The sequence below is a fragment of the Homarus americanus genome, unplaced genomic scaffold (assembly GCF_018991925.1).
Source record: "Homarus americanus isolate GMGI-L3 unplaced genomic scaffold, GMGI_Hamer_2.0 scaffold74, whole genome shotgun sequence".
Taxonomy (NCBI): domain Eukaryota; kingdom Metazoa; phylum Arthropoda; class Malacostraca; order Decapoda; family Nephropidae; genus Homarus; species Homarus americanus.
The window spans coordinates 5,173,614-5,186,004 of record NW_024716951.1 but is presented as its reverse complement, the minus strand read 5'-3'; the positions used below and the strand labels follow the sequence as shown (position 1 = coordinate 5,186,004).

General features: G+C 43.0%; 1 protein-coding gene across 2 annotated transcripts in view; it reads left to right on the top strand.

The window, feature by feature from the left end:
• The window catches only part of LOC121858697, a 27,056-nt gene extending 14,665 nt beyond the window's left edge, over positions 1-12,391 (top strand). Inside the window, exons 2-5 of one of the 2 annotated variants that reach the window (XM_042355280.1) lie at positions 2,166-2,351; positions 5,992-6,090; positions 8,690-8,804; positions 9,103-12,391. In XM_042355280.1, coding sequence (XP_042211214.1) covers positions 2,309-2,351; positions 5,992-6,090; positions 8,690-8,804; positions 9,103-9,373 — 528 coding nt within the window. In that variant the 5' untranslated portion in view covers positions 2,166-2,308 and the 3' untranslated portion in view covers positions 9,374-12,391. Of the gene's footprint in view, positions 1-2,165; positions 2,352-5,979; positions 6,091-8,689; positions 8,805-9,102 lie in introns of both variants that reach the window. The other variant, XM_042355279.1, reaches the window with a different exon arrangement.

The window sequence follows — 12,391 nt, the reverse complement described above, 5'->3', positions numbered from 1 at the left end:
ACCACCACCACCACCACCACATCACCACTATCACCACCATCACCACCACCATCACCACCACCACCATCTTCCACCACCATCACCATCTCCACCACCACCATCACCACCATCACCACCACCACCTCTACCTGTTTTAGTATTACCTGAACTGGGTCAACACACCTGAACTTCTCACTAATTTTATACTCGTGGTCATCGTCACCCACCACCACAGGTACACTATAACACAATCACCTTCACCTTTTGTCACACACACACACACACACACAGTAACAATAGCCATAACGGGTCACAAGGAGAACCATGCAACTTTCTTCATGTTATATTTTTTTTATATTGACAATCTGACCTTACTCTGACGGAGGGAGAAGAAGAAGAAGAAAGAAGAAAGAAAGAAAGAGCTCAAATCGATCTAATGGTTTCACTTATCATATTGGCTTATTAACTAGAGACAGGTGTAGTGTGTGTGTGTGTGTGTGTGTGTGGTAATGGTTAGCTGTGTGTACCTTCTTCTTAGTGGTTGTAGTATTGTTGTTGTTATATTGTTGTTGTTTATTATTGGTGTTATTGTTATTATCATCATCAAAGGTACAACATCACCATAGTTTAGGGATATAATGCACTATGACACAAATAATGGCCGCCAAAATGGAATCCAAACTACGCTGAGACTATAACCAGATCACCACCTAAGGAAAAATGAAAAAAAAAATCAACGTAAGATTCTGGCAACACTGCACGATGGCCCTAGGTGCACCAATCAGCAATTAGAGTGGTGGTTTGCCTGTGTCCGCCACTGTAGGGGACAACCAATGGGACGATGACATCAGGGAGAGCAGGTGACGTCAGTGGCAGCGTTACCACCTAAGGGAGTATTACCATGCAAATCAGAGGTGTTGGTAGGCCGGACACGTAGGAGGAGGCGGAATGTTCTCTAAGTACAGGTTGTGTAAGTGACTAATTGAGGGCAGTTTTAGTGCCTGTTACCTTCACCAGTACTATAATTTGGGGCAATATTCCAATCACTGCAAGAATGACCCACTCGACATTCTCACCACAATCAATAATAATAATAAAAATCAAAATACTAAATACTAAAGTTGTCACACTGAGGAAATAGGGGGGGTAGGGGGGTTGGGAGGGTAGGGGGTGGGGGAGGGTAGGGGGTAAAATAGTTCAACACCTCCCAAAGTGAAGCAGTATCGACTCCCCAAATGAGCTAAAAGACCCGCCCCAGATAACTCGAACCAGCGACCTTGATTTAAGAATAGAGTATCATATCTACTAAGCCACCCACTTACTCTAACCTTCTATAAAATATTTAATCCACAAGACCGATCATACAAACACGATAGCAAAACACAACAACAACGACATCTACACTAATAAAAATACAATATTCTTCTCACTAGACAAGTATATAACCTAGAATGCGTCCCAGTACCCACAATACTATCTTGGGCTCTGTCGAAATATCTTCATAGTGGTGGTTTAATGTAGGGGTGCGTATAATGGCGTAGTTGTGTGTATATGGAAGCGTATATATTTTTATACAAGTACGCCGCCACATCCATAACTTTCTTTCTAGCCCTCCTTCACACACTCTCACCTCTACCTGACAGTCTCTCTTCCCACTATTTACAAACATTCACTCCTCCCTGGTGTAATATCCCTTCAGTATGTTTATTTCCCACGTGACTAAATGCTAATTAGGTTGAGATTAAAAGAAAACTTATTTCAAAACATCGGTATAAGTTCTAGTTTTGGATAGGGGTGTAGTTAGGAGGTGTTAGGTAGGTAGGTTAGGTAGGGTAGGGAGGGTAGGTTAGGTAGGGGTAGTAGGTAGGTAGGTGACACTCTAACATGACCTAGTTTAGCCAACATTACGTAACAACATTAAACCTTCAATAATGTAGTTAGTTTAGTCGTTATTGTTGAAGGAGACGAACTCGATAAGGTGGCGTGTGTCTTCGTGGGGACTGACGCCCTAGTTAGCATACACACACTACGTCACTACAAGACCTGTCGCCGTGTACAGGTCACTAACTACGTCACCACGACAGGTCACCAACTACGTCACCACCACTCAAACTTTACATTCTAAAGCGTCATAAACAGATTGGCACTGATTCTACACCCTCCCCCTTCTCTCTCCACCCCGGCAGATGGAGAGAAGCTACGCCACTTGGAGACGGGGGGTGAGCACAGCTGGTTCTGGCACTACTATGGGCGGGCTTAGCCACCTGTTTACCACGCCCACAGCCAGATTCTCGATAGCGACACGCCCACCGGGGATAATACCTTGGAGATGTTGGTCATCACTCCCAGGGCCTCCCAGCTTCCCAGCATAGGTGAGCCTCTTCACCATTCATTGTTACCATATACGAACCATCCACTCCCCTAACAACCATAACCTCACATCTAACCATCATTCAACTACCACAACAATACGCTAACTACCATTTCATCACCAAACATTAACTGAACTGCACACCAACCACTAACAATAATACACCAAACAACCATTACATTGAATCACCTAAATAACAACCCAACTAACACCATAACTACCCCCAACAATCACCTTTAACTACCTCACTATCACCTTAACCACCCAACTACAGATACCAACAGACTAGGGCCACTGGGAGGACCACTAAGGGAGGAGGGGAACGGACCAGTAGGCCACACCACCATTTTACTACCTGGACCATCTCCCAAAAAAGTGGTCCACAATGGTCAACCTCACCAGCCTACCTTGGCAAACACTCTCACGATCCTGTTAGTCAACTGAGCGTTAAAGATACAGCTTACATTCCCTTCCTCTCTTTACACTCCCTGCCTGCCACACCCTAGTACACCCTGCCACAACCTAGTACACCCTGCCACAATCCTAGTACACACTGCCACACCCTAGTACACCCAGCCACACCCTAGTACACCCAGCCACACCCTAGTACACCCCTGCCACAACCTAGTACACACTGCCACACCCTAGTACACCCAGCCACACCCTAGTACACCTTGCCACAATCCTAGTACACCCAGCCACACCCTAGTACACCCTTGCCACACCCTAGTACACCCTGCCACAATCCTAGTACACCCTGACACACCTAGTACACCCTGCCACAATCCTAGTACACCTGCTACACCCTAGTACACCCTGCCACACCCTAGTACACTGCCACACCCTATACACCCTGCCACACCCTAGTACACCCTGCCACACCCTAGTACACTCAGCACACCCTAGTACACCCAGCCACACCCTAGTACACCCTGCCACACCCTAGTACACCCTGCCACACCCTGCCACACCCTAGTACACCTTAGTATAGCCTCTAATACACCCTGAAATACCCTAATACACCCTATAACACCCGAGTATTGCACACCCTACAAAAACACCTGCCATACACAACTACTACACAACAACAACAACAATAAACAACAACAACAATAACAACAACAACAATAACCAACAACAACAATAACCAACACAACAACAACAAACAACAACAATAACAATAAACAATTACAACAACAACAATAAACAACAACAACATTAAACAACAACAAACAATAACAACAACAACAACAACCTTCACTGGACATACCTAAGAATTATATTTTTTTCCTTAATTCATGATATCATCTACTTGTGAAGTGTATGAACTGACTCACTAAAATACTCATTGACTCACTCACTGACTCACTCATTGACTCACTCACTGACTCACTCACTGACTCACTCACTGACTCCACTCACTGACTCACTAAAGACCTTCATGCCTACTACAGCAAGTTTCTCTCTTGATTTCAGCAGTGTCTCTCCTCTCCTCCCACAATTCCCTCCTTTCTAACATCAATAGGACCCTCCCTCCTTCTTCCACATCAATCAAGGACCTCCTCCCTTCTTCCACATCAATCATAGGACCTCTCCCTTCTCCCACACATCAATTATAGGACCCCTCCCTCCCTCCCACATCAATTATAGGACCCTCCCTTCCTTCTCCCCACATCAATTATAGGACCCTCCTCCATTCTCCCACATCAATTATAGGACCCCTCCCTTCCTCCCCACATCAATTATAGGACCTCCTCTTTCTCCCACATCATCATTATAGACCCCTCCTTCCTCCCACATCAATTATAGGACCCTCCCACCCCTCCCACATCAATTATAGGACCTCCTTCCTCCCCATATCAATTATAGGACCCTCCCCAATTCTCCCACACATCAATTATAGGACCCTCCTCCCTTCCCTCCCACATCAATTATAGGACCCTCCCACCCTTTCTCCCACATCAATTATAGGACCTCCCTCCTCCTTCCCTCCCACATCAATTATAGGACCCCTCCTCCTTCCCTCCCACATCAATTATAGGACCCTCCCTTCCCTCCCACATCAATTATAGACCCTCCACCCTTCTCCCACATCAATTATAGACCCCTCCTTCCCTCCTCCCACATCAATTATAGGACCCTCCTTCCTTTCTCCCACATCAATTATAGGACCCCTCCTCCCTTTCTCCCACATCAATTATAGGACCCTCCTTCCTCCCCACATCAATTAGGACCCTCCTCCCCCCACATCAATTATAGGACCCTCCCTTCCCTCCCACATCAATTATAGGACCCCTCCCACCCTCCCACATCAATTATAGGACCCTCCTCCCTTCCTCCCACATCAATTATAGACCCCTCCTTCCTTCTCCACATCAATTATAGAACCCTCCTCCCTTCTCCCACACATCAATTATAGGACCCTCCCACCCTTCTCCCACATCAATTATAGGACCCCTCCCCTTCCCCTCCCACATCAATTATAGGACCTCCTATCTTTCTCCCACATCAATTATAGGACCCTCCCACCCTCCTCCCACATCAATTATAGACCCCTCCTCCCTTCCTCCCACATCAATTATAGACCCTCCTCCCTTCTCCCCCACATCAATTATAGACCCTCCCCACCTTTCTCCCACATCAATTGTAGGACCCCTCTCCTCTCCCTCCCACATCAATAGGACCCTCCTCCCTCCCACATCAATTATAGGACCCTCCCACCCTTCCCTCCCACATCAATTATAGGACCTCCCTTCCTTCTCCCACATCAATTATAGGACCCCTCCCTTCTTCTCCCACATCAATATAGGACCCCTCTCCCTTCTCCCACATCAATAGGACCTCCCTCCCTTCTCCCAAATCAATCATAGGACCCTCCCTCCCTTCTCCCCACATCAATTATAGGACCCTCCCTCTCCCCACATCAATATAGGATCCTCCCTCCCTCTCCCCACATCAATTATAGGACCCTCCCTCCCTCCACATATCACTATGAACCCCCTCCCCCCTCCCCACATCACTATAGGACCCCTCCTTCCTTCTCCCACATCAATTATAGGACCCTTCCTTCCTTCTCCCACATCACTCATAGACCCCTCCCTCCTCTCCCCACATCAATTATAGGACCCCTCCTCCTTTCTCCCACATCAATTATAGGACCCTCCTCCTCCCACATCAATCATAGGACCCTCCTCCTCTCCCACATCACTATATGGGACCCTCTCCACATCAATATAGACCCTCCTCCTTCCCTCCCACATCAATCACAACACCTCCTTTTTCCATCCCCACCACCTCACCCCCCACACTAACTCCCCACAGTTCACTGGCTGTTAAACTAGGTCACTGCTAATCTGATGAACTTTTACTTATTAACTCACTGGAATACTGGAGTTCTTTATCTGGTTTAATTTTCAGGTTAGAATATTAATGAAATGTTGACGAAATGTTGAAATTATTATTATTATTATTATTATTATTATTATTATTATTATTATTATTATTATTATTTGACAGGTATTATATATCAATGATAGATAGATATAGACAGATAGATATAGATAAGCAGACAGATAGACAGACACTTTAGGATGTGTGGGGGAACAGGTGGGTAATCATTTGCATGGTAGTTGTTGTTTCAGGAGGAGGAGGAAGACGAGGAGGGACGACTGGGGATGACCTTGTTAACTACTACCTTCCTGTTATCATGGCTGAGATGGCTGCCTCTGTCTCAACTAGAGGTAAGGTGTGTGTGGGTGTGTGTGTGTGTGTGGGTGTGTGTGTGTGTGTGTGTGTGTGTGTGTGTGTGTGTGTGTGTGTGGGTGTGTGTGTGTGTGTGTGTGTGTGTGTGTGTGTGTGTGTGTGTGTGATGTAATATAATACCAACAAGCGTGTCAAACTCCACTATTCAATATACTGTGACGAATATAACCTTGTTGCTATACTCTGACCAGCTGTGACGCCCTGCTGTTTATATACTGTGACGCCTTGCTGTGTGACGTGCTGTGTTACGACCCCTCCCCTTTCTTTGTACTGTACCTGTGTTAGTCTGTGTTTGATATCGATGTATAATGTAGTTGTGTAGTTGTGTGACGTGCTAGTTAATGACCCCAATGAGGTGTTCTGGCAGGCCAATAATGGTGTCCTAATTGCACTGAGACCTAAACTAACCTGACCTAACCTGACCTTTGAGACTCCGTTGGTGATGATTTTTGATAATATGTGTTTCAAATACACCGGGGTTAATGAGCATCGTTCGTTACCTCTTCGTTAATCAACAAACCTATTCTAGAAAAATTAAAGTATAATGATTATAACGTTTATTATCACTTGTTGTTGTTTTTGTTGGTGGTGGTGTCGTTGTTGTTGTTGGTTTTGTTGGTGGTGGTGTCGTTGGTGTTGTTGTTTTGTTGGTGGTGGTGTCGTTGTTGTTGTTGTTGGTGGTGGTGTCGTTGGTGTTGTTGTTGTTGTTGGTGGTGGTGTCGTTGGTGTTGTTGTTTTTGTTGGTGGTGGTGTCGTTGTTGTTGTTGTTGGTGGTGGTGTCGTTGTTGTTGTTGTTTTTGTTGGTGGTGGTGTCGTTGTTGTTGTTGTAGCTAGAGTGAGGTGCTTCAGTTGGCAGAGTTATTCCACAATGGCCTAAAAGTGACCAACCAACACAGTGTTTCAACAACTACAAAGTCTCTCAACACACACAGACATATGAGGCACCAAACGATCTCTCTATTTCCGTGGTACAGTCTTCTGCCTCTCCTCCACCACGAGGCTGAGGCCCGTAGAAGGTACTATAGATGGGGTTCCACACACGCCGTCGGGAGTGACCTTGGTCTCCCTTTAATTCCGGTTCTTAACAATACTGCCACTGACGGGGCCTAAGGGCAGGTACCGCACACAGGGGGGAAAGGAAGAGTTGTCGGTGGTGGTGTGTGGTGTCGGTGGTGGTGTGTGTGGTGTGTGGTGTGTGTGGTGTGGTGTGGTGGTGTGTGTGGTGGTGTGTGGTGGTGGTGCGGTGGTGGTGTGTGTCGGTGGTGTGGTGTGTGTCGGTGGTGGTGTGTGTGTGTGTGGTGTGTGGTGTGTGGTGGTGTGTGGTGTCGGTGGTGGTGGTGTGTGGTGTGTGGTGTCGGTGGTGGTGTGTGGTGGTGGTGTGTGGTGTCGGTGGTGGTGTTTGGTGGTGGTGGTGGTGTGTGGTGTCGGTGGTGGTGGTGTGTGGTGTGTCGGTAAAATGGTGGTGGTGTGTGTGTCAGGGTGGTGTGTGTTGTGGTGGTGTGTGTCAGGTGTCAGAGGTGTGTGTCGGTGGTGTGTGCCGGTGGTGGTGGTGTGTGGTGGTGGTGTGTGGTGTCGGTGGTGGTGTTTGGTGGTGGTGGTGGTGTGTGGTGTCGGTGGTGGTGGTGTGTGGTGTCGGTGGTGGTGTGTGGTTGTTTTAAGGTCATATCAGGGCTCACAGTTGATGTTTTTATGAGCATGTTTTGTGTTTTTTAAAGTCTATCGACACACACACACACACACACACACACACCTTGAATTAATCTATCTACAGGTATCAATATTTATAAGTGAACATTTACTTAGAAAAATCATCATCATTATCAACATCAATAATAACACTTAACAAAAAATAAATAAAGGTGATGTAAGTTATGAGGTGAGAAGTGAATCATATTATGTGGATTATAACTTCAGCTGTTTGATTACTTTTGAACTTCTTGTTATTGTCGCACCGATCACTGAGCTCTTTCTCATAACCGTACTAAACATTTTTCTATCTTTAAGTTTAAATAAAATAACAAAACGCTCTGAAGTGCATTTTGGTAACCTTTCTAATTGTTGTTGGTACGAGGTAAAGCATTTTGTCTTCTCTTATGGACGCACCAAGTGATTATGGAACAGTAAAACATATCTTTTTTTATCAAGGGTGAAATGCATGGTGAGTGAAATTACAGGTTAAATAGTCACTACAGACTCACAGACTCAGTTTAGACAGTGTAAAGTATACAGTGTCAAGGCATTCAATGTATCGTGGCCAGGGGATAGGCTGTTTAGGGTTTTTATAGTTACCCTTACTAAATTTTACATTTTCTTTGTAACTATTTTTCTTACATTTTCTATCTTCCTGTTTTGACACTGATCTGCACTGACTTTCTTGTGTTCGCTTGTGATGTTTTTAATGTTGTTGTGATGTTTGCCTTGTGATATGACGTAACTTTATGTGACGTGTTGAAATACGTGAAGCGGTGACACCTAGTAACCTTGTGACGTGACTATCTCCTCTCTCCTCCCATACCTGGGCTCGAACCCCTGTACGCTGCTTATGTACGTGTTGTAAATGTGTTCGTCTTGCCGCAGATCCATCGATAATCCGGGTGAGCTGTCGACAGGGCTTCATGGAGGACCTGGTTGGAGGGTGTCGACCTGTCTTCGACCCCACGCCCTACTTCCCACACAACACTCGACCCAACAGGTGAGTCAGTGTCCCTTGTGTCTAGCCCCGGGGGTCACACAGGTCCCCTTGGTGGCTAGAACTTGGGCTAACAGATCAGTCCCCCATAAGTACTGTTAAAACTCCTTCCCCTCACCTACCCTCTTCCTCACCAAGAATCTCCTTCATGGTACCCCTCCCATGTTCCTCTTCTCGCCTACCTATTCTACCTACTTTGACGCTCTTTTCTTATTTCCCAATCTTATGTTCCGTCTGGCTTTCTCTTTCAAATGTCCTCTGAGATGATTCTAATATCCTCGATGTATTCCTCCGCCGTCAGACACACGAGCGTGGCCAGCATCCTGCCGGTGATACGCTCCCCACCACGAGTGACGCGCCCTGAACCCCAGACACAACGAGACCTCATACGTCAGTTCAACATCTCCCGAGGAAGACCTGCATGGTTCGGTCGAAGCCTCTCATACCAGAAGGACACCACCAACAGTAAAGGTCCTTCAGACAGCACTGGAAGACCTCTGATACCCCGACCAGTTACCACAACCACCACCACGCCCTCGCCCGACACCTCAACACCTGACTGTGACGATTAAGATTATATTTTGTTTCCCTTCAGCTAGGACACAGGGAGAACTACTTGACCAGTATTTAATTCCGCGCTATGGAGGCGGAGTTATCCACCCGATGATATTATTATTATTATTATTGTTATTATTATTATTATTATTTCTATAAGACTCACTAAGACTAAGCTTACATGTTACACAGAAGAATCAGTGACACTTAAGAGACCCCATAAGTGTTTACCTGTAACAAAACATTATAATATGTCCAGCAAAGATAACGAGATGCAGCGTCGTCAATCACTATACGTAATACTATTCGAAAATTTAATTAAGTCGTTATATTTCAGTAATAAACATTTATAAACACTTGAATAATTGTTCATCATGCACGGTCACTAGTACAAAATGTTAACCCATGTTCATCGTTCACGTTCCTACGTACAGAACTTAGAATCAGTATAAAAAGGAGAGTTTAACAAATACACTGTAGTTCTGTTGTAAAAATCATACCCAATATTACCAAAGTACGTATCAGCCGCTGCAATAATTATCATGTACAACTAAAACAACAAATCGGTTTTAATTATTTCCCTTATACCGTGATAAAAGCAGTTGTACAATAAGTTAACAGTGCGTGACATACATACGGAGTTCGCCCGCTCTCTGTCTTCCATAGTATGAGTAATATTAAATAGACATTTGAATTAGCCACCCGCCGCTTTCTTTACATTGCTCCTCCCTCATCCATAAAATCATTACAACTAAATTAAAATAAACTTACAATTTACCTTATATGTCTGGTGAGGGAGGAACGACGACTGTTCTATAGTTAAACGAATTTAATTATCAATAACATCTCATTCATATTCTTTACATTGTGCACTGAACGTAATATTAGTTGCCCGCTGTAGATGGTGTTTCAAAATCAAATTATCACTTATAGTTCCCGTGTTGTCTGTAGTATTTTAAAAGTCCATACCACTTTGGATGTCACGGTCACAGATCAAGTCAACCTACTGCCTGATGATGCATTATTAATATCATGCGGAATTTATATTTGTGAACATTTCTCAATATAATTCTTCACTTCGTGATTAATATTAAACAAATTAGTTGATATTATAGTATTGTATATAACGGATATAAGTAATTAGAGAGAATTCATCAAACGCCTGGCAGAGGAAAGAACAAACAAGCGGGTTATTTAACAGTGTGCACGTGGCATTAATTAGTCTTTAAATTAGGCCTATGTTAAACCTTAAAGAACTATAATGAAAAAGCGTACGTTAGAAAATAAAATATCGGCTCTCTTACCCTCGAATATAATAAATGGTACTCTTATGTGTGAACGTTAATATACACACGATTCCTTAACTCTTAAAATTCCCTTCCTTGTTTTCATCGCTACTGAGGAGTCTTATTTAGGCTTTAAGCTTTTTTTTATGAATTAATCAAATGCTCTCTAACGATTTCTCAGTAGTATCCTCATCTTTAATTTCAAGTATCTGTGGTCTTCCCTACTTGTAAGTCATTATATTACAGGCGGGAAGATGTGATGATGGAAGCCTAGTGGACCGCCCGCGACCAATTCCTCATTATCACACGACGATGCTATTTTTCAATTATTTATTTCTTGCTAAACATTGTCTCTATATCAATACCCCAGATTTATATATTTCTTTAGTAAACTCTAATGATTTCTAGGTAATAAAATGTTAAGGATATCAGAAATTTCCTTGATAATTGGTTCAACAAGTCTGATAAATAGTATGTAAGGTATAACTTGCACACAGACAAAATAATAAATGAATAAGTAAAGAAGTAAATTAATTGATAAATGTAATAAAAACCGATAAATTCACAAATGATAATAGATTATTGATAAGAAAATATAAATAGACGCATTACTATGGTTTTCTCCCTTAAGCTATGATAATTATACACCGTTTTATCCAAGACAATTCGAATTAATCAACTGGATGGATGTTTATTTGAGGTTGTCATCACAAGGAGAGGCAGGACAAAATAAGGGAAAAAGTACACTCATTGCTTCACCCTTGTCTCATCATCAACCAAATGACTATGAACTTAAAATATTTCCCAAAACATATTAACACTATCAAGTCATTCACATACAACTAAATATATAATAGAAAAAAATTAATGAATCATTGATATAGAGTGTCAATCGACTTTATGGTTCCTCCCGGCTTCCATAGATAGTTTAGTACTGTAGACAATAATAGACAGGGAGACACTCAACTGTTACCAATGTTGTGGCTGTGTGCGTCGGTGTGTGTGCGTGTGTGTGTGTGATTTTCCTTTCTCATCATTCTAGTATATATTTCTTATGAATTTTCTTCCACTTGTCAGTTTTTTTCTTTACCCAGGGGTATCTGATATCAACGAATGTTTAAGAGTCAACTGATTATGCAAGAAAAGTTTCCCTTATGTAACTGACATTGTTGCAAATGTTGTGTCATCCAGCTTGCCTCTTCTTTCATGACATATATATAAACAGACAAATGTATATATGTGTGTATATAAAGACCCAAGAGTGTTAGGCTGGATAGAGGTGTATCAGGGTAGTAGAGGGTGCGAGGTGGGAGGATAGTCTCACTCACCTCTACGCCCTCACTTGTAAACACACTCACTCACTCACTCTTTTTTTATTTTTGTACCTTTCATAATCTAAAATTAAGGTTCATGCGTTACAACCGATCATGTCTAATTAAAAATGTAAAAAAAAAAAATAAAAAAATTAATTCGATTCCTTTTCTCAAAATGCTGTACCCAACCAGTCGACTTACAAATTTAACAGTGTTTTTCATACAATATTTCATTAATTTAATCCAAAAGTTTTCTTGACTTCAAAACTACTTCCAAAAAGTTATTAAGACACGTTTTTTGTGTGTCTCTATCGCCATAATCATAAGTATATTATGTTTGGTCACATTATTGTTGCAGAAAACATTATTTTTGTATGGCTCCGGTCGTTACATTACCAAGTTACCATGTTGAATGTGCAATAAAACATGCAGTATA